We start from the raw sequence: 22,684 nt of genomic DNA, 5'->3' as shown, positions 1-22,684 counted from the left end.
AATGTCAGGCCTAAAGACAGGAAAGTAATAGTACTCACTTCCTCTTCATTACTTCTCTTTTTTTATGTTGGTGATTACTGGTGGTGTTGCTACCATCTGCTTTTACTCTGGTTTTAAAAGAGCCTGTACTCAGGTATTATTTTTTTAAAATATTATTTCATGAAGAATCAATAATTATAGATCATTGCTGCTTGTATATTTTGGAGTAATGCTGTAATTATTTGGTTGTTTTTTTTTAATTTTTTTTTTTTGCCTTTCTTAAAATTTTTTTAAGTAGTAGTAAAGTTGTTGCTGTGGTTGCCCAACACGGTAGACCGATTACAAGACAAAATAAGTCACGGGGATTTATTGCTAAATCCTGGTGATGATTCAGAGAGACCACAGTGTACTGTTGCTGATTAACTTCTATTTTGGAGTATCTCAATACTTGCTCAGTCAGAAAAGATAGCACTCTTCGCAGGATTAATGAATCACTGTCATCAGTACAACAGTGTTTGTATTAAAATCTTGCAATCTAATTGTCTTATCACTTGAGTGATACTGATGGTAGAAGTCAGTGGCGTTGTTGATCCAGGGTATGCTTGTTTCGTCCCCTCACAGAGAGTTACTACAACATCCTGGTGCTGAACGGCGTCCAGAGGGTGGCAGTAAGAGCATGTGAGACTTTTCCCGACAACCCCAGGCTGCAAGCTGCTGCACTGTACTGCCTGGCTGAGCTCAGTGAGGAGACACACACACGCACACACATATGCAAGCGGAGGGGAGAATTCACAAATTAGGGGCAGGGCATGCCAAATCTGAAGGGGTATATATATTAAGTAATTGGGTTGGTATCTGTCAACACATGGTGTAAGCTGAGGGAGGGCATGGAAAAACATGGCTATAGTAGAGATTGCTATCACAAGATAGACTGCATTCTACCCTGATGGAGGATAAATAACCACATAAAGTGACATAAAGTTGCTTGCCCATGGTCCTACATTTTCTCCCCAATTGTATTTTTTTTAGCCAATTTACCCCACTCTTCCAAGCAGTCCCAGTTGCTGCTCCATGCCCTTTCCCGATCCAGGGAGGGCTGCAGACTACCGCATGTCTCCTTCGATACATGTGGAGTTGCCAGTCGCTTCTTTTCATCTGACAGTGAGGAGTTTTGCCAGGGGGACATAGCGCATGGGAGGATCACGCTGTTCCCCGATATTCCCCCTCTCCCCCGAACAAGCGCCCTGGTTGACCAGAGGAGGCGCCAGTGCAGTGACCAGGACACATACCCACATCCAGCTTCCCAACCTCAGACACATCCATTTGTGTCTGTAGGGATGCCTGACCAAGCTGGTCCTTGATTTTAATCCAAAGTGCCAGTTTCCTTTTCAGCTCTGGAAACTGAATGGAACAAGTAATTTGCTAATATTAGTTTTTGATAAATTTACCACTTGCATTATTGGTTATACACCAACCATGTTCCAGGAAAGAAAGTTTAATCTGAAAAAAATTGTGAAAATTGTGTTGGAACTCACTATCTTCTCAGGTTCTGGTCCCTTTCAGCGACTATCGATATAGTATGTTAAGCGCTATACATTAGGCCTGTGTGTTTGTTTTCATCCCCAAAGCCCACTCATTATTGTGCTTTTATTGCACTGTTTTAGTCAGTTGCGAAAGAAGGAAATGAAAAAACAAAAAAAGATGAGAGGAAACAAGGAAAATTGGTAGCCTTAAGAATCTCAACCCCTTCCTTATGGTTATGTCTTAATTATTGTCCTTCCATTATCTGTTGTAACCTATTATGTCTTTCATTTGTGCTGGATGTGTACCACTTTTTAAACTTTGTTGTTGTTAGAGCGCTACATAAAATTGTTTTCATAGAAAATTATTTTCTTCGGGGATCGCCGGTTTGAATCCCCGTGTTACCTCCAGCTTGGTCGGGTGTCCCTACAGACACAATTGGCCGTGTCTGCGGGTGGGAAGTCGGATGTGGGTATGTGTCCTGGTCGCTGCATTAGCGCCTCCCCTGGTCAGTCTGGGTGCCTATTTGGGGGGAAGGGGGAACTGGGGGGAATAGCGTGATCTTCCCTTGCGCTACGTCCCCCTGGCGAAATGCCTCACTGTCAGGTGAAAAGAAGCGGCTGGTGACTCCACGTGTATTGGAAGAGGCTTGTGGTAGTCTGCAGCCCTCCCCAGATCGGCAGAGGGGGTGGAGCAGCGACCGAGATGGCTCGGAACAGTGTGGTAATTGACCAAGTACAATTGGGGAGAAAAAGGGGAAAAAATCCAAAAAAAAATAAAAAAAATACTTTCTTTTTATAGGAAAACTACTAAGACATGCAAACAAACAGATCCCAAAGCACAGTATTTCTGTAAAGGAACTCGCTCTAGTTTAAAGCACAAGGGTCAGTCCTTACTCTTAATCTCATGATATCGTCATCTCTTCCCCAGCCGAGACCATAGTTCGGACCAAGGCAGTGTCACAACAGGGCCTAGAGGAGGGAGAGGAGGAGGAGAACAGAGGTAAGGAGGAGGTGGAAGACATGGGCCTTGGGTGGATGGAAGCCTGCTGCACTGCGCTGGAGCTGCATGCTGCCGAGCCAACTGTTCAGGTCAGCCTGGCACATTGTAACTCCCTTTGGCCCGAACAGTATTGTCAAAAGCTTCTTTCACAGGATGCCTTCAAATTGTCTTCTCTTGGAGCAGTCTTTACCATCTGTACTGTTTCCCTTTCTTCCGCGCTATTGCTCATTTAACGTTTCTCTCACAGACTGCCCTGACATGGTGCCTAGCACAAGCACGTGTGAACACACACACACACGGTCATGCCACATTTGCTGAAAGCTGTGATGTGTATGTGTGTCTTCTCTCTATTAGTTATTATTTTATTATTTTTTTATTATCTTTCATTATTTCATTATTAGGGGTCCAAGCAGCGATAGCTGCTGCAACCCTATTGTTTTTCTAAGGATTATTTTTATTATTATTAGTATCATTATTATTATTACTATTGTTATTGTTTCCACAAAATTCTCTACTAAAAATGTCTAGGCAGCAAAAACTATGTGTTGCACAGACACCAAACTTGGTAATTAGGTTCCAGACCTGCTAGCGATCTTACAGAAGAGATATTACCTCGACACACCTTTACGTTTTGGGTTATATCTTGGGCTCTGTGTGGAATTTTTGAGAAATTGTCTCCTCTGATTGCTTGAAAGCTCCCGAATCTAACACACTCATTCCCACCAATTTCCGCCTGCAAAATTGTCCTAACATTTTCAAAAAATGAAATTGAAAGTAACTGTGAAATTATGTTGGTTGGTAGGCAGCTGCAATACTGCTTGGACCCCGTTAATCGCCACTTATTATTATTTATTTTATTATTATTATTTTATATATTTTTGTAATATATATTTTATATTGGTGAAAAATAAGCAAATAATAAACACAATACTAGGTTTACAGGTCACAATTTTTCATATTTTCTTGAGAGCCAACTTGAGAGATGGCTTGTATATCAGGACCTGAACAGATGGAAACCTCTACAATCTTGTGAGACTCAAGACATCTGCCAAAACAAGAGAACTCTATGTTCCAGAGCTTCTCTATGCAGATGACTCAGCTCTGGTTGGCAATGACCCTGGAGAAATGCAAGAAATAGTAGACTGCTTCTCTTCAGCGGCTACCCTCTTTGGACTGAAGATCAACATCTCCAAAACAGAGCTTCTGTACCAGCCTCCCCCTCAGAAAAGCCCCGAAGAAGGTCAGCCCAGTATTTTGGTTAATGGAGCAACTCTGAAGACCACTGAGTGCTTTACCCATCTGGGCAGTGCTGTGACAGATACAAACTCTTCTGACTTAGAAGTGGACAGAAGAATCCAAGTGGCCACAAAAGCCTTTGGTGCCCTCCACAAATGACTTTGGTCCCACCATGACATCAGGCTGACAACAAAGATCAAGGTCTACAACACAGCTGTTCTCCTGTCTCTATTATACTCCAGTGAATGCATGATCCTGTATTGCAAGCACATCAAGAAGCTCACCAGTATACAGCTTCATCATCTGCGAAAGCTGCTGCAAATCAGATGGGAAGACAAGGTGCCCGACGTGGAAGTATTGAGACATGCTGGTAGTGTTAGTGTTGAAACCCTAATAACAGCCTCCCAGCTCAGATGGGGCCGTCCACGTGAGAAGAATGCCAAAAGAGGTTTTCTACGGGGAGCTATGCCAGGGAAAAAGGAAGCAGGGAGGCCAGAAGCTACGTTTCAAAGATGTGCTCAAGCGCCACATGAAGATCTGCAGCATAGATGACTCCAGCTGGGAGACAGTGGCCCTGGACAGACAGAGATTTCGCTCCACAGTAAGGCAATCGAGAACAGCTGGTGAGCAAAAGAGACAAGAAGCCTATGATAAGGCCCACCATCCAAGACATAACAGACCACAAATATTGACAATATTTTCACTCTGATGCGAGCCTGATAGCCCACATGTGTCTTGCCGAGCTTAAACTGCATCACAGTCAGGGGGTCAATGGTGGTGTAGTGGTCTAAGCATCATCTTTGTGTCGATGCAGTTGCCCACTGGGGACCGGGGTTCGCGCCTCGGTCTCGTGAGATCCGACTACAGTCGGATTCGATGGAGCAGTAATTGGCAACACTGTCTTCGGGAGGGGGGCGGAGTCGGCTTGTGTTCGTCACATGAATGCGTCTCTGTGTGTCGGAAAAAGCAGTGGTTCGGCCTGGATTTGCCTTGTCACGAAAGTGGTGAGGCGTCTCCTTCGAGACTGCCGGCCGGAGAAATACAGTTGGCGAACACATGCAATACGAGGGTGGGAGTTTGAACTAGAATAGGGAGTGATTGGCCACTAAATTGGGAGAAAAAGGGAAAAATCAAAAATAAATTTATTATTAAAAAAAACGAACAAAAAAAACTGCATCACAGTCATCATCGTTTCGATGGACTGCCGAAGAAGAATATTATTATTGTTATTATTATTTCTTTGTGACTAAGCAGTTTATTTTAAGGCACTTTATTGATAGTTTTTACACTGTTACGTCAAATTTAATGTCACCAGAAAAAGCTGTTTTGAATGTGTGGTAGGAGCATACAGCATCTTCCAACAGAGAAAATAGAGTTAATATTTTGGGTACTTTTCACCATTTTTTTTTTGTCTTGCAAGGCACCTTTTAACTTTGTTTTAAAAATTGCTAAATAAAAAAAGGGATTATTATTATATTTTCCATATTTTTGTTCATGAATGTTGTGTGTATATATCTGTATGTATATCTGTATGTTGCGGTGCGGTTATCTGTATGTTTCTGTGCATGTACTGGCTGTGAAAACAAATTTCCTGCAGGACAATAAAGACTATCTCTGTATCTATATTTTCTTCTCTACATTGTATGGTATTAACCATCACAGTATCCACCATTTAACATTTGTAATCTTTTCCACCCCCCCAGGAAGCCGCATGTTGGGCCATCCACAGTCTGTTATTCCACAGGACCGGACTTAACCATTCAGCAGAGGAGCAGGATGAGAGGTAAGGGGTAGACACTGTAGTAACAACATTTTGATCTCTACGCACCCCTTCAGTTGGTGTTGATTGGGTCTCTGTGGTGACCCAACACACAACATTTTAGAAATGTCTAATTGATGGAGACCTGCACAATTAATATTGTATATGTATTCACATATCTTGATTTCACACTAATTGCAGAACCTTTTCTTAGAATTCTCACTGTAACTGGTAAGTAAGGAGATAGAAAGATCTTGATATAAAATAGTGGATTAATTTGTAGGTATTCTAAGGAAAACAAAAATGAATCCTGATATAGTAATAAAAACAATGTGCAGCCCTCATCTTCAGTAATGAAGAATGTCTAAAATGTATCTGGAGTTATCTGGTGAGGTTGGTATATGGAATTTTGTTCCAAACTGGGATAGACTGTATGTTTGTTTTCAGGACTCCTGTTCACAGACAGATAATGACGGCCTTGCTGCTCCACTCGTCTTCTCCTCGAGTGTTTAAAGCTGCTACTTGTGCCATGGGCACGCTCATCACACACAACAGTGAGTCCTCTTTGCTAGTATCAGCACTATTCAATACACACACAACACCTTATATTTATATTGAGAGCTATGTTACATGCTGGGTTATAGCTTATCAAAACCTTCCCTCAGTTGGAGGGCCTGGGTTGAATCCCCTGTGTCAGCAAGCATCCATCCTGCTGAAGTGTTTGTGAGCTGGACATTGAATCCAGACAAGCACCAGGGTTGGCACGCTGTAGCTAAGCCTGATCTTTCTGTATATAAATGACACTGATTATGGTATTATTGTTCTTGTTGTTATTCGGGGGGGAAAAAATACTGACCAAGGTTTAATATTATGTCATATTACTCTTGATAGATTTTTTTTATCGTTGGGGAAATGTCCACTGTAAAATCGTTGTAATATGTAACCTTGTAATTGGATATGCTGGTGGTCACACTAGCAAGCAAGGAAATCATACCCTGCATTACTCAGATAGTATTATAGTAACTTAAATGCACTGCCATACAATTCACTTAAATAACCTCCTTCAAAGAACACTCACAAAAGGGCACCCTGGTGGTTCACCTGGTAGAGCGTGTGTACCATATATCAAGGCTGTCCTTACCGCAGCAGCTTGGGTTCAAATCCAGCTCGGCCCTTTGCTGCATGCCCTCCCCGCTCTTTCCCCTACCTTTCCTGTCACTGTCAAATAGAGCGGGGGGAAGAATAACATTCCTAAACCGTAAAAATACTACTACTACATATTACTTTCAGCCACTCCCATTAGGGGTCGCCACAGTGGATCATCCGCTTCCATCTCTTCCTGTCCTCTGCATCTTTCTCTGTCACACTAACCACCTGCATGTCCTCCCTCACCACATCCATAAACCTTCCCCTCTTCCTCTTCCCTGGCAGCTCCATATTCAGCATCCTTCTCCCAGTATACCCAGCATCTCTCCTCCACACATGTTCAAGCCATTTCAATCTTGCCTCTCTTGCTTTGTCTCCAGACCATCCAACCTGAGCTGTCCCTCTAATATAATCATTCCTAATCCTGTCCTTCTTCGTCACTCCCAGTGAAAATCTTAGCATCTTCAACTCTGCCACCTCCAGTTCCGCCTCCTGTCTTTTCGTCAGTGCCACTGTCCCCAAACCATATAACATAGCTGGTCTCACTACCATCTTGTAAACCTTCCCTTTAACTCTTGCTGGTATCCTTCTGTCGCAAATCACTCCTGACATCCTTCTCCACCCACTCCACCCTGCCTGCACTCTCTTCTTCACCTCTCTTCCGTAAAACCTAAACTGTAAAACCGTAAAAATACGTTTTTCGATTTAATCCAAATCTAGCTGTCCTTTTAAGTGATCTGTCACCAAATAAGAAACTACTTGTGACATTTACAGTAGCATAATCATGCCATAAAAAAGCACATTCAAGCCCTGATAACCAGATACTAGGGTTTATTGGCTGTTATCATCTCCAGGCTCTGGAATAGCCTTCCTAAGATATTAGTTTGGCCTGCAGTGTGGACTGTTTTAAACGGTGTCTTAAAGTATAATTGTATAGGTGGGCCTTTTATTTATGGCTGTATGGTGCTGTTGCATGAAGTATGTGTGTGTCTTTTCTTTCCTGTTTAATTACTTCCGAACCACTTTGTGACGCTTGCCCCCTACAAAGGTGTTATACAAATAGATTTTACTTTACCTTACCTACCTTTTTTCACCTGTATTTGAGCAATCCCCTTGCTGTGATTTAGAAATCTCTTGACAATATGAAGCTCCATTGTGTGTGCAGGCAGAATGCGGTCCCTGCTACTGTCCAACGGTCTCCATGTCAACCTGGTGGAAATGATGAAGAGGTACTCGGCCTCTGCTGAAGTCTCTGCCAGCGCATGCAAACTGCTGCACCTCCTCTTCCAGGGAAGGTGAGAGTGAGTCATGGTTCTCATTAAACAAAAACCTTGTGTCTTCAGATCTTTGTACTGTATTTTTATTTCCAACGTTAATACCCAGTGGGGACCCTCTCATTCAAAAGGCAAAAAACAACTTTAAACTTTAATAGAATAAACTTGCTTGGCAAGGTTTATAGTAAACAAAACAAAAAAATGAAATAAAAATTTCTAAAATGGAAGATGTGACTAGTTTTGGCCCAAGAGATAACTGCTATTTAAAAAAAAGGTGACACTTCACAAAGTAATTATACATTGAAATGGATATGAAGGCGTCCGGGTAGCGTACCGGTCTATTCCATTGCCTGCCAACATGGGGCTTGCTGGTTCGAATCCCTATGCTACCTCCGTCTTGGTTGGGCGTCCCGGCAGACACAATTGGCCGTATCTGTGGGTGGAAAGCCGGATGTGGGTATATGGCCTGGTCGCTGCACTAGCCTATCTTCTGGTCAGTCAGTCGAGGCACCTGTTGGAGGGGGAATTGGGGGGGAATAGTGTGATCCTCCCATGTGCTACATCCCCCTGGCAAAACCCCTCACTGTCAGGTGAAAAGAAGCGGCTGGTGGTGACTCCATGACAAGCATGAGGTAATCTGCAGCCCTCCCCGTTCGGCAGAGGGGGTGGAGCAGCGACCAGGACGGCTGGGAGAATGGAGTAATTGGCCAAGTGCAAATGGGGAGAAAAAGGGGGGGGGAATCCCCCCCAAAAAGAAATGGATCTATAAGGGTCCTTGGGTGGTGCAGTGGACTAATATGCTAATACTATATCAGGTTCAAACCCCAATGTTGCCTCCTGCTCAGCCCAATGTTTGTTGTGAACACTATGGCAAAGTTCCTGGAGGAGGAACTGGTAGGGGTTATATAACGTCCCACCGTTGCAGTTAGTGATTGGGTGCCTGTACAGCTGTAAGAGGTTCTGGGGAAATAGCATGAGCCTCTGCGTGCGTAACGGAGAAACCTGCCAATGGCAAGTGAGAAGAAGTGGTCGGCAACTCCACATGGATCAAAGGACCCATGTTGTAGTCTGCACCTTGCTCAAGTAGTTTAAGGTTTGTGCAGTGGCAGGATCTTGGGAGCACAGGGAATTGGACATGCTGAAAAAAGGAAGGAAGAAAATTCTACAGAGAAAAACGGAGAAGCAGCTTTTGGGAATGAAACTCGTCCTTGGTCATTTTCGAATGAAACTTGTCTCTGGTGTAGGACGGCCAATTTGGATGAGCTGAACATGGCTATGGATCAGATTATCAGGATCATGAAGATACACAACTACGAGCTTGATGTTCAGCTGGAGGCACTTCAAGCCAGCCTAGTCTTCCTCTGCCCAGGTACTTTATGTCACAGTCAAATTTGCAGGGGCTTCAGTATAAATGCCCCACCCCATCACTTGATCCCAATAAGCCCTTTTGCGCACATATTTTTTACTTACTAAAGATAGCAGCATTTGCAGTTAGAATTGAGTTTGAATGTCCATGTGAAATAGGTCCATCACAAAATGCTTTACAGACTTTTGCCATCACACAGGGTCTGATGTAACGATTAACTGTATTATTGAGAACAATGCACAGATAAAGATGTGTGTGCGTGTTTGTGCTCCTGCATTTATCTCTCTGTGTTTTATCTCTTAGCAGGACTGGAAAAGTATGTTTACAAACTTAGAAACAACAATTATTTTTGCCCTGTTAAAGGTTATCAATAATCCAATCACATTGGGGCATGCAGTGTGATTATAGGAAGTAAAGTAGCGTAGATTGTGTACATTTTAGTTTCTGTCCAAATTAGGTTAAAATGCAGGCAAACTGCTGTCAATTGACATGCTTTTTAGATTCCTTATTTTACTGATGTTTTATAAAGAGAGTATTCAGAGTAGTGTGTGTGTGTGCGTGTGTGTGTCTGTGTGTCTGTGTGTGTATGAGAGAGAGAGAGAGAGAGAGAGAGAGAGAGAGAGAGAGAGAGAGAGAGAGAGAGAGAGAGAGAGAGAGAGAGAGAGTGAGTTAATTTGATTCCCTGTGTTATTGTGCATTCTTAGACAGGAGTCTGCAGGAGCATGGCGTCTCAGTGAGGGACCCAGACACTGCTGACCTGTCGCTGAGGGTTTTAAAGAACCAGTGTGTGGTGGAGGGGGCCCACACAGTCTACCTAGAGGTTCTCAATAGGGTAGGACCACAGACCCACTTGTTTACATCAAATCAACAGTGTTTGAAGCTCAGTCAGAGGCCAACTTATCTTAGTGGTAGGAATGCGGTACTGCATTGGCGTCTTCACGTCAAAGCTTATGGATTCCAACGGCAGAACACACACACACACATACACATTTCATCAATCAAAATGACAAATGTTCTCAATGCTTAACATTAGCGCTGATATACTCAGCCATTGCATTGAAACCCATTATGAGTAATCGATTAAATCAATTTTAGAGCTTATTTCACACACATCACGGCTGATGAAAACAGAAGCATTTATATCAACTAACCAGAAGATGACACGATAACAACACTCATAGGCCTCGTTGCAGGCCAAGGAGATTGAACACACTCCTCCTCAAGCTATCGAGTGTTAAAGTGATACATTTAAAGGTCCCTTGAAATGAAAAATGTATTTTCCTTTTTGTTACCTCTTTTATCTGCACTTAATTTCCATCTATTGATCACCATGTTCAAGAAGTTTATATAAATATATTTTTGTGTCTATAAGACTGTGTTTCTCCTCTTGACAAATATAATAATTTTTTAGTTATTTCATCCATCACTTGTAGGCATATGTCCACCCATGTCAAGCACAGGCATACATTAACAAACTTGTCCAATGAACTGGGAGTAAGATTGAGAGAAGACGAGTGATCTTCTACCACCAAATTGAAACCAGCCAGCCCGACCATCTGTTGCTTTTCGACATACGTAAAATCACAGACCTTTGCAGTGCTGATGGGACCTTTAATACAGGACCTTTAATACTAAAATGCATCATTTAGTGCCTAGTATGTGATGACTTCAACAAATGCTAGCATTACCACATTTTCATAGCGCCAGCGAGACCGCACATAGACGAAGAATGGGGTGGCACCTCATATATCATTCCAGGTTTTTATGCAACTTCCTTTAGTGACAGGGACAAGCCACTTAAGACAGCACCATGTGCCTCTAGTGGTCAAATCAGGTCTCGCTGCGAGAGAGTGCCGCCAAATATACCTGGGCAATACAGAGCGGTGGTAGTATTTGCTATAAATGAAAAGCATAGGATTTAAAAAGGCTGTTTTTCTTGCATTTCATAAAACTTTGTCTTGATTTTTTGCTGTCACATAGGGGCTTGTTGTTTATGAACCCTGACTAGCCACAGGGCTGCTGTGTCCCGACATCGGTCATTTTGTTTTATAACTCCTGAGAGGGATTTCCACAACGAAAGAGTTCATAGTGCAAAAAAACATCAATTTAAGACCTCAAGTATGCACTCTTTAGTTACATAAAGCAGACTACTGCTCATCTTCATTCCCAAACAGCCATGTTAGAATGAAATAATGACTCTGATAATCATAACTCAGCTAGATTTTAACTGGCATGGTGAGGTTATAAATGCATTGTATTTACTCCTTTACAAGGAGGTTTGGTTTACATACAAATATGAATTAGGATATGGCGGCACCTTGTCACCTCTCTTCTGCCGTTTTGCTTTGTGGTCTTTGTCAGTTCTGTTTTTATGGTTAATTCGAAAATATAATTTTGTGATTGGGATATCAGGATGTATATATACACAGTTAACTGGGATATCAAAAGCCCAGGATGGAAATAAACCTAGTGTGCGTGCGTGCATGTGTTTGTGCGTGCGTGCGTGTGTGTTGTGTGTGTAGTTCATTAGCAGCTCATCCATACAGAAGTATGGTCTGAAGGTGCTCTCCGCTCTGGCTGACTGCTCTGGTGCAGTGGACTTACTGTGCCAGCAGGGGGCCATAGATACTGTGCTGCATACACTGCAGATGTTCCCTATGGAGCGAGGTAGACTACACTTCTGATATGATATCAGCTGTATTCGGCACTAAATGTATTTATTGCATCTGTTTATAGGTTAAGACTATTGATGGACGCATACAGATGGCAAACTATGTTCTCCATTTTGAAATGTCTCAAGCAGTCAACATCATTTAATGTTGTATGACACCTGAAATGTACCTACTTAGTGATCACTGTCATGACCTGCAAATGTACATAAATATCAAATATACAGTGACAGGATAAAGAGATTTGATCACATCTAAACCATCAACATATTAAGTGGGGGGGTTTTCCCGTTTGTTTTTGTTTGTTTGTTTGTGTGTTTTAAAAAAAAAATCTATACTATTTACCCCCTAATTCCTGTAGAAATACACTACTGGGGTCTGAGCCTGCTCTGCTACCTCGTATCCAAGAAAAAGCTGTCCAGAATGATGGTACCTGTTCTGGCCTCCGTTCTGGTCGCCTCACTTGTCCAGTACAACGAGGACCCTGAGATGCTGTTAAAGGTGAGATGAACACTTTGCTTTGAAATGGAGATATCTAATTAAGCAAAGGGTTACAGTACAGTTACTGCTGACTGTGTCAAATTCAAATTGTTAGGTTTTTTTTCCCTTAATCAAAGGGGATATTGTTTCAGATTGCCTCCTAAATACGGTTTTCCTTGTCCATACAGTCCCTGGCTTGCAAGGCAAATGAAACGTTGGAGAAAATCTTCCACCATTTTTAGACTGAGTATTATTAAACATTAATATCGCTTTTTTCCCCCCCAAGTTTCTGTTCAAAGCAAAAACTAGTAAGAGTTGTGTCCAAATGTATTGCAGAGCATATCACGAATGCAGTATTCTCAGGGCTCAGTGTTTTCGGTTTTTATTTTTCAAAAAAACAAAATCCAGGAATTTATCGGCGTTTATTTTGAATATTAAAAAATGGGTGAAAATCGGTTGAAAAAGTAAAGAATACAAAAATCCGGGTGAAAATCGGACTATAATCAGTTTGAAGTGATCTGCTCCTTTTAAAAAATCCAGGTATTTTTTGGCGAAAATCAGTAAAAACCGAAAATGCTAAGCCTTAAATATTCTGTGAAATAATCAGATGGCTTTTCATAAATTTGCTTAATGATGAGTATGACAATCTGAGATTTTCAGACTATTCTCTATTATGGATTTACTTAATTTAAATATGCGGATATCACCAAAAGCATGTAGTGTGCATATTTAGCCAAAGGGTTTTCCAGTTAACTATATATTCATTATGATCTTTTGAGTTTTACAAGGTTTAAACATTCAAAAGACACATTGATTTTTTGATTTAAAAGACATTTTCCTTAATTTGCCCCCAGGAGCTTAAGAAACACGTCATTAGAGGCGTGTTTATTTTTTGCAGTCAGACACGTCAGCTAAAGTTTAATGTGCTCTTTTCACTTCCTTGTTTATTAGCGAGGGAAAGAGCTTCACAAAGCCTGTCGGGTACTATAGTGTTGTTACGCGTCCAATCTGTCACTTGGATGCTGTTGGGGCTTCCCCTAGCAATCATTACTTCAAATCTTCCAAAGGAAAGAACCACAAAAATGTGTTTCTAGTGGTCTGAAGACAGTATGTTTTGGTTGTACTGTCCATAATTTTTTGCTCTGACTGTTATAAAGCCTTGTTTATTGCTGGTTGCTTGTCCCACAGGGTTTTCAGGTGGCTCTGAGGATGATGGATGCCTGCTCGGGAGCGGCTGTTGAGCTTCAGAGAGAGGGCTTTGACAGGCAGATCTTCCGGCAGCTCAGAGAGGACACTCTTGAACAAAGCAACAGCTCGGTAAGATGTTTGTGTGTATCCTGCCACATCCTTTACCAGATTTGCTGCCTTTTTCTTCCCTTTTTTTCTGTTAAATGTCTCCGTCCACTTGTTTTTCACACCATCCCTCATGTCGAAGTGTCATTTGGCAAATATCAAAACTTTGGATGAATTGGGTCCAGTGTTTGAATTGAGAATGGGGGGGGGGGGTAGATGAGACAGTTGCAAAAATATGAGGGAAAGTGGCAGCAAATCAGCAAATGTCTTTATTATTTATCTCTTGATGTGTAGGCCTATGTTCTTTGTTACATTATCTGCATCAATTGTTATCAGTTATAACAATATTTATCTCATCCCTTTTTGGAAAAAATATTGCTATAGGAGTTTGAAAAGCTGCCTGAATTTAGCAATACAGTCACTTAAGTTGGCAACAGTGCTTGATTGAGTTTAAAATTGGTGTATTGGCTGTATGAGTTTGGGCATCTTCAAAACAACTGATGACAGGGGTTGTCATGCATTCAGGGGACCTTTGGAAATTTGAAACACTTTTGGAGACTTGTCTTAGGGCATGTATTTTGCCAGAAAGCTCAGGTTTTATGCAATAAAATGGTTTGAGAGACCCACCAAGTTTAAATTTCGTTATTTATGGAGGGCCCAACCCCTGCCAATTTGAACCTTGGTTGGGTCATAGGTCATTCCGTCAAGGGTAATCAGAAATGATGGAGTATGATTTAATGTTTTTATATTGTAAAAGCTTTAGGAACCATAGCAATTTGATCAGGGCCACTGTTTTCATTCTCATCTCCTGACTCCAGTTCCCTCTTCGTCTGTCTCTTAGCTTTGTAAGTCAGCATGCTTGGCTTTGTCCAAGATGTGGTATGACTCAGAGCTGCACCACAGCATCCTTGAGAGGGCCTGCGAGGACGGCGACACAATGATGGCAGAATGTCTGATTCAGCTGGGTGCTGACATCAATAGGAAGACAAAGACAGAGTCTCTCATCTATCAGGTAAGAGGTCATAATACCTCATGTGAGGCAGAGTGCAGGTGATTCAGGTGAAAGACAGAAAGAAAAATAGTCAAAAAGAAACAATGATGCTTTTATGAGGCTTGAACTCATAATGCCTACTAGCAAGGCACTCCCCATGTAGAATTACTTGTGCTATAAATCTTGAAGTCTCAGCGATTTGGTTGGCCTTTCCCAGGTATGTGAGAGAGGTGGTCCACTGGAGCTTGTGGAGCTCCTGCTTAGCCGAGGTGTCCCTGAGCAACACCTGCGTAGAGCCCTGACAGTTAGCCTGAAGCGGGGGGACGGTCCCACCATCATCCTGCTGTTGGGTAGGCTAGGCCTGGACCTCAACAATAGTTCCCTCTGTTTGGGTGGCTTACGGCTGGGCCATCTAGAGGCTGCTTGGCTCAGCCCCCTGTTGGCTGAAAGAGGAAGAGCACAAATTCTGCAATCCAACAACAGTAAGAGCCATTCATTCATATAGTTTTTGTTTTTTTTCAAGCAGGGTTTTCATGGTTACTGAGGTTAAGTTCCCTGTCATCATAGTGAACAAAAAGTATGTTGCAATGCTCTTTTCTTATTTAAGACTTTGAATGAATACAATGGGTGTCTGTGAAGTGTGGAATTACATGGCTTTTTTAGGTATTCTGAATTGGAAAATGATCATGAAGAGATAGACAGATAATCATAAAGACTGTAAAGTCAATGCCAGTTATTTCATGGCTCAGCAGCAAAAAATATTGTTCCCGTAATAGCACTAGAGGCTTAAATCTATCACTCTTATTTACAGTGCTGGGAGTGAGTTGCTAATTTTCATAAATAGTGTGTATTACTGCAGTAGAAACAAAGTTGAAATTCTTCACTTGCCCTACTCCTTTAAATTGTATAATTATCTGAATTACCATATTTATATATGCATTCACGCAGACCAATGTTCACATGCTGGCTAAATCTGTGAAGTTAAAAACCATATCGACCGGGGGCATCTGCGTAGCATAGCAGTCTATTCTGCTGCCTACCAACATGGGGAACGCCGGTCTGAATCCCCGTGTTACCTCCACCTTGGTCGGGTGCCCCTACAGACACAGTTGGCTGGGTCTGCGGGTGGGAAGCCGATATATGTGTCCTGGTCGCTGCACTAGCACCTCGTCTGGTCGGTCGGGACGTCTGTCCGGAGAGAGGGGGAACTGGGGGGAATAGCGTGATCCTCCTATGCACTGCGTCCCTCTGGGGAAACCCCTCACACTGTCAGGTGAAAAGAAGCGGCTGGCGACTCCACATGTATCAGAAGAGGCATGTGGTAGTCTGCAGCCTTACCCGGATCAGCAGAGGGGGTGGAGCAGCGACCGGGATGGCTCAGAGAGCGGGGTGATTGGCCAGGTACAACTGGAGAGAAAAAGGGGGAAAAAAATATTGACCCCATATTTGATTATAATGGTGTTACAGATCAATAGAGTATCATGACAAAATAATTTCAAACAGTTTTATCATTTACCCATTTGTGTGGTTGTCCATGTTGAAGACTGTTTGTGTTTTTGGAATTCCTAGAAAGAAAGCACTTTAAAGATGGAAGGTTTCCAATGAGACCAGAGCATTACACTCTGCAAAACCTGTTTTCTGTCCCCAAGGTAAAGGGGCGAGTCTGGCTCGGTATGTGCAGGCACTCCAGAGGTCCAAGAGCACCGCTGGTCCTCCCAGGTCTCTGGTCGACCCCAGCCTGACCTCTGGCTATGTGTCAGACGAGAGTGATGACTCCAGCTTTAGTTTGGTCTCCTTGGAAGACTGTCTTTTCCTTAATGACGACATGGAGAGTGACGGTAAACACTCAGAGATGTTGGGTACCGCTGTCTGAGCTTTCTAGTGCTCGTGAACCAGTATGTCACAAATGACAAAGAGGTTTTTGATATTGCGCAATTACTGTTCTGCACTCATTCTTAGCAGATCAGATCAGATGAAACTTTAGTGAGCCCCATGAAGAAATTGGCTCATAACAGCAACAGCATAGGAAAGAGTAGTGAAAGAAATGGTATTAATTGTCACCACTATAGATAGCTCTTGCAAAAAATACTCACATGGATAAAAAATATAAGAAAACAGCTACGTAATAATAAAGATGTGTTATCAAAACTAAATGTTCACCTACTTCAAATTCACTCATATGGCAAATTTTATTGTTGCTCTTCAATGTGACTTTGACTGAATTTTACTTTTACACATTAGAGTATGTTTGTCTTGATATTTTTAAGTTTTTCTTTTAGAAAAGGAAACAATATGAATATATATGTATAAATAGGTTATCTATGAAATTCGTTCTATATTAAGATATTCTTTGCCAATGAAGGATATGAGGCTGTAGAGTTCTAATAGATCAAAATCACCATTAACAGATTCAGAATATTCACTTAGAAAGCTAAATGTGTTTCCACAAATAAGAAATTGGACTGGGTTCTAATGGAAAACCATGGATGATACTCTAACACAACTTTTAATCGGTGTTAAATATAAGGATTTCTCAAATAGGAGAAACGTTGAAACAGGCAGCACAAACAAAGCCTTTGTAAGTCACCCACAGAGGTGTCAAGTTGATTTTATTTGTATAGCCCAACATCATAGTGATTTATAATGTGCCTACTTACTAAGTTAAAGTGCTTATGTGAATTTAAGGCTCCTTTGCTTTTGATTTAATATTGTGATTACGTTCAGCGAGGGTGGTGACGAGGCATGATTCGGTTGGAGTTTTATGGCTGAATTTTGTTTTTCCTCCATTAGGTAGCGATTCGCTGTCATTGGCTTTGTCTCTCAAGTCCAACACCAATTCAGCAGAAGAGTTGAGAGCAGGGTGTCTAAAAAAGAAGCAAGGGCGCTGCAGACATGCCAGTGCCGAGGTAAGGCCGTCCTTTAAATGGCCCACTGTATTTTGGTGCCTCTGTTACTTTTTCCCTCAATCTGATGCTATTATTTTCTCCTGTACAGTATAGTTATAAACAAATATGTAGTGTGTTAAAACATGTTATTTACCCCTTGAAATGATCAGATATAACATAAAAGTAAAAAAAACAAAAACATTATTTTGGTGATTGGTCTTAAATAAGACTGTGACTCTGTTTTTCCCAGAGTGGCCAAACTGAGAATGAACACATTGAATCTCTGCAGAGGCGATATGGCAGGGCAGGCACCAATCAAAAAGGTATCGTTAGATTTGATATGACCTACACATGTTTTTGCTTGCTGTTACTGTCATGGCTGTCACTTGACAAAAATTTTTCACTTGCTTTGATGTAATTAAGTAATTTTATACATGTTGATCTCTTTCATAGCTTTACATGGTGGTTGGTTGGCAGGTTAGTGAGGGAGACTACCTTCCTGTCACAAGGTTTTAATTTGATTAAGTTGAATTTCTGATATTGATAAGGCCCAATCTGGGGCGTCCGGGTAGCGTGACGGTCTATTCTGTTGCCTACCAAACACGGGGATCGCTGGTTCGAATCCCCGTGTTACCTCCAGCTTGGTAAGGCGTCCCTACAGACACAATTGGTCGTGTCTGCAGGTGGGAAGCACGGATGTGGGTATGTGTCCTGGTCGCTGCACTAACGCCTCCTGTGGTCAGTCAGAGCGCCTGTTCGGGAACTGGGGGGAATAGCGTGATCTTCCCACGCGCTACGTCCCCTGGCGAAACTCCTCACTGTCAGGTGAAAAGAAGCAGCTGGCGACTCCACATGTATCGGAGGAGGCATGTGGTAGTCTGCAGCCCTCCCCGGATCAGCAGAGGGGGTGGAGCAGCGACCGGGACGGCTCAGAAGTGTGGGGTGATTGGCCAGATACAATTGGGGTGAAAAGGGGGGGAAAATCCCCAAAAAATTAATAAGGCCCAATTGTATTTGAGTGTCCTCAAGCGAGGTGCCTAATCCTAATATATGTATGTGCCTCCCATCGTGCTATAACATACACACATTCCAAGCTGTTATGACCTCTCCCGGTTCAGCCACTCCAGCTGTGATTCCTGCGTCTCGTGCCTTGCCCTGCTCGGACACCATCCCAGTCCTGAGTCCTGTCCACTTTTCCTCGGTTACCCATTTGCCCCAAAGCTGTTGTCGATTTTTCAATCATGTTTTTAAGTTTGGCTGTTTAGTTTATTGGTTGTCAGAGCGTACTGTCATGTGTCCGTGTGTTCCTGATACCCTTGTTTTTCCTACCATTAAACCTTAGTTTCACCTGTTACTGCATCTGCATTTGGGTCCTCAATTCCTGCACCCCCCCTCCCGTGACACCAAGCAAACATTAGATAGCAGCAATCAGTAAAAAGAGGGTTTCCTGCAATGTAGAAAGAAGGACAGACGCATCCAAAATGGGATGTCTGTCCTTCTTAATAAATCACAGAACTAATTCTTGCTGCTGACAGGCAGCTAACATCATTGTTTATCTTCTCAGGCATCTACTCTCCAGTACTGGGGTCTGTAGATAACTCCACATCTCTTACCGGGGACAGGGAGCGGATCCGCCTATTAGACCTATCAGGGAACGAGCTGGACTCTTTGTGTTGTTTAATGGACAACGGTTCTGTCCAACGCCAACTGGAGCACCTGTTGCGCCTAGACCTGAGCCACAACAGCCTGCTAGAGTTCCCCTCTGTACTGTGCCAGGTAATGGTTCTGGTGTGGATGACTTGGCTAAACAACAATGTTGTGTTCAAACCGTAGAGGAGTTTCCATAAATAGTAAGGTAATAATCAGTTCAGTAAGATGGAAAAGCTGTCTTTGATCAGCGACTTGGTTTAAAAGGTAACGACAGAGGAGCTGCGTGCTTTGCTGCATGTTTAGAGCAGTGGTATTCAGCATATGCCACAGAGGGCTACGTACATGCAGGTTTTCTATTTAACCCATCACTACACCAGCTGATTTCATTAACAAGTCCTCCGCTCTCTGGTTGAAGGTGTGCTTATTGGTGAAATCATATGGTGCAGTGTTTGGTCAGAGAGCATCTGCATACACATGGCTCTCCACGACGTGCTTAAATACCACCACTTCAGAGACTGTCCTTTTATCAGAGTACATGGGTTCACACTCCTGTGTTGGCAAGTGTCCTCTAATAAAACAGCAAATCCCTGCCAGCTCCAGGGGGGCTGCACTCCATCTGTCCCTCTGATCTGATCTCCAACAGGGGGGCAATGAAAAATACAGGAATCAGTTAAGAGTAAATGCACATTTTAATAAGTTTTTTGAGTGGAAAAACTGCAATGATGGCTTTGTTTTAATAAAGATAGTCTGGACAATGAACTCTCAGCATTTCTGTGGAAATTTGACAATTTTCACATTTTCTTTAATAAATCCATCAACATTGCAATTGCATACCTACTGATTGAATTTTGCCATATGTGTACAGTCCCAAAATTATGTATATGTATATGTGTATATATATATATATGTGTATATATATATATGTGTGTGTGTGTATGTGTATATATGTATATATGTATATATATATATTTTTAGGATACCCCCCCCCTTTCTCCCCAATTGTGCTTGGCCAATTACCCAACTCTTCCAAGCTGTCCTGGTCACTACTTCACCCCCTCTGCCGATCTGGGGAGGGCTGCAGACTACCACATGTCTCCTCCGATACATGTGGCGTTGCCAGTCGCTTCTTTTCACCTGACAGTGAGGAGTTTTGCCAGGTGGACGTAGCATGTGGGAGGATCATGATCATGCTATTCCCCACAGTCCCCCCGAACAGACACCTGGACCGACTAGAGGAGGCGCTAGTGCAGCGACCAGGACACACCCACATCCAGCTTCCCACTTACAGAAACAGCCAGTTGTGTCTGTAGGGACGCCTGACCAAGCCGGAAGTAACATGGGGATTCGAACTGGCGATCCCCGTGTTGGTAGGCAATGGAATAGACTGCCAAGCCACCCGGATGTCCTAAAATTAATTTTGTATGCAGACATCAAATACATGCAAAAATAGTATGAATCTTACCACAATTACAGAAACGGTATGGTTCCAACCAACCATTCCCCCTTTCTTGTCTTGTGCTAGTAACACAGAGACCCCCCAACCCATCATGCCCACCCCTAAATGACATGATAAACAAACAATGAAAAAGAAAGATACCTACACACCTTACTAATGCTCTTTCACTGTTAATAGGCTTTTTAAGCAACAATCCATCAGGCATTAATCATAATGATTTAGAAGTGTTCTTTCAATCAACATCCTTTTTTACGCAGACCTTGAAGAGTTTGACTCGACTGGACCTCCAGGGCAACCAGCTCCAGTCGCTGCCCACAGAACTGCTGGCCTTGCCCTCATTGAGCACGCTCAACGTGTCTCGCAATTCAGTGGGCCCGCTGCTGACCCTTGACCCCGCCATCACCTGCCCATCACTACGGCAACTTAACCTCTCTTTTAACAAAATTACCACCTTTCCTCATCAGCTGGGCCAGGTCGTACACAGACTGGAAGAGCTGTCCATTGAGGGGTAGGTTGCTGTGGAAATTGAGTCGTTTATGTTCGGCCATTTCATGGTTTGCATCATAGAGTACCAAGAGTGGCTCCACAAACTATGCTGTGTCTTCACAATGTCATCTGCTTTGAAGGGACTTTTGATTCACATTTGGAATAGATAAAAAAAACCCTCTAGATTAGGGTGGCTAATTTCATGAAAAGGTTCAGATCCTGAAAGGTCCCACAACCCATTCCTGGCGATGGTGAAAAGATTCTCAGCTGAAGTTAAACTTTGAAAATAATAGAACTTGAACTTTCATTAATTACATCTTGCTTAAAACTGAACATTGAGGATGTGATGAGATTTTTTTTAAGTGTTGAAAACAGTCGCAAAGTTTGAAAGTACAAAGGAATAAAGCATCCAAAGCCTGACTGTCTGGAATTTGCCTCCTGTGCCCTATGACTTTAGTAAAAATCAAAATCACATTATTAACCTCTGTGATCTCTTAAAAAACAAGAAGGCTTTTTCTTGTATGGTTCAATATCTTATGTAAATTCCTAAACGAGGCATTTTGTTTGCTACAAATCACATTTTACATTAATATGAACAAAGCTACCAAGTCATAAGCATTAGCATCTCAGTTCCTTACTCAGATTTTATCACCTATATGATTAGGTAGCAATTACCTTGAAAAAGCTGTGTCCAGAATTCATGACTCCGTTCACAACAGTAATGTTTGCAGAATAACAATAATGAAAAAGTCTATTTAATGTCAATATTGTACTCAGTAGCTGCTGCTTGCAAAATCCTGATGGTCATCACTGGTCCACTTCTGTCTTCAGTAACAGGATAAATGAGCTGTGCGGTCCTCTGCATTTAGTGGAGATGAAGTCGCTGGATGTGAGTAAGAACAGCATCGAGAACATTTCACCTGACTTTCTGGCTGGCTGCCCCAAACTTGAGACCTTCAGTGCCTCCATGAACAAACTCAGTGAGTGTAATCCAAGTGGATAGCGTTTCATTTCAAAACACTATATTTTGACCATTTGAAGAAGGTGATATATTATAAAGTTGTTTGTTAATACAATGTTTCAAAAACTGGGTCCTATCATTTTTGGACTGTCTGAAATAGGGCTGTGCGATATGACGATATATATCGTGTGATGACAGAAAACATCTATCGTTTCATATTAAGTTCTATCGTTTATTTCTTTGTCGCAAATCACACTCTTTATGGCAATATTTTTCGTCAGTTGGACGACCGTTTCCGCTCTTTGCACAGCATGAACGCAGGCAAGAAATTTGCGTGATGGCAATACAAACAAACATGGAGGACAGTGAACGTAACGCAGAACGGGGTAATTCCAAATAGAAGGACTCCGACCAGCCAGGACAAAACGATGAGCTTGTACCTAAGAGGGGCTACTTCTATCGTATGGACGTGGTTTGGGTATGAAAAGTCTGACACGGACCAGAAAAACATATTTTGCAAAATATGCCAC

The 22,684-nt window shown here is 42.4% G+C and overlaps 1 protein-coding gene across 2 annotated transcripts in view; it reads left to right on the top strand.

Moving 5' to 3' along the window:
• The window catches only part of lrrk2 (leucine-rich repeat kinase 2), a 78,591-nt gene that overhangs the window by 23,959 nt on the left and 31,948 nt on the right, over positions 1-22,684 (top strand). The window contains exons 8-25 of one of the 2 annotated variants that reach the window (XM_056281392.1): positions 601-720; positions 2,431-2,591; positions 5,442-5,521; positions 5,945-6,051; positions 7,809-7,938; positions 9,162-9,286; positions 9,988-10,115; positions 11,806-11,950; positions 12,314-12,453; positions 13,621-13,749; positions 14,567-14,737; positions 14,934-15,198; positions 16,366-16,554; positions 17,507-17,622; positions 17,852-17,924; positions 19,166-19,377; positions 20,965-21,215; positions 22,025-22,173. In XM_056281392.1, coding sequence (XP_056137367.1) covers positions 601-720; positions 2,431-2,591; positions 5,442-5,521; positions 5,945-6,051; positions 7,809-7,938; positions 9,162-9,286; positions 9,988-10,115; positions 11,806-11,950; positions 12,314-12,453; positions 13,621-13,749; positions 14,567-14,737; positions 14,934-15,198; positions 16,366-16,554; positions 17,507-17,622; positions 17,852-17,924; positions 19,166-19,377; positions 20,965-21,215; positions 22,025-22,173 — 2,691 coding nt within the window. The remainder of the gene's footprint in view (positions 1-600; positions 721-2,430; positions 2,592-5,441; positions 5,522-5,944; positions 6,052-7,808; positions 7,939-9,161; positions 9,287-9,987; positions 10,116-11,805; positions 11,951-12,313; positions 12,454-13,620; positions 13,750-14,566; positions 14,738-14,933; positions 15,199-16,365; positions 16,555-17,506; positions 17,623-17,851; positions 17,925-19,165; positions 19,378-20,964; positions 21,216-22,024; positions 22,174-22,684) is intronic. The other variant, XM_056281393.1, reaches the window with a different exon arrangement.

This window comes from Lampris incognitus, chromosome 6 (genome assembly GCF_029633865.1).
Source record: "Lampris incognitus isolate fLamInc1 chromosome 6, fLamInc1.hap2, whole genome shotgun sequence".
NCBI lineage: Eukaryota > Metazoa > Chordata > Actinopteri > Lampriformes > Lampridae > Lampris > Lampris incognitus.
Note: the sequence above shows the minus strand (reverse complement) of the source record. Positions and strands in the feature narration are given on the sequence as shown.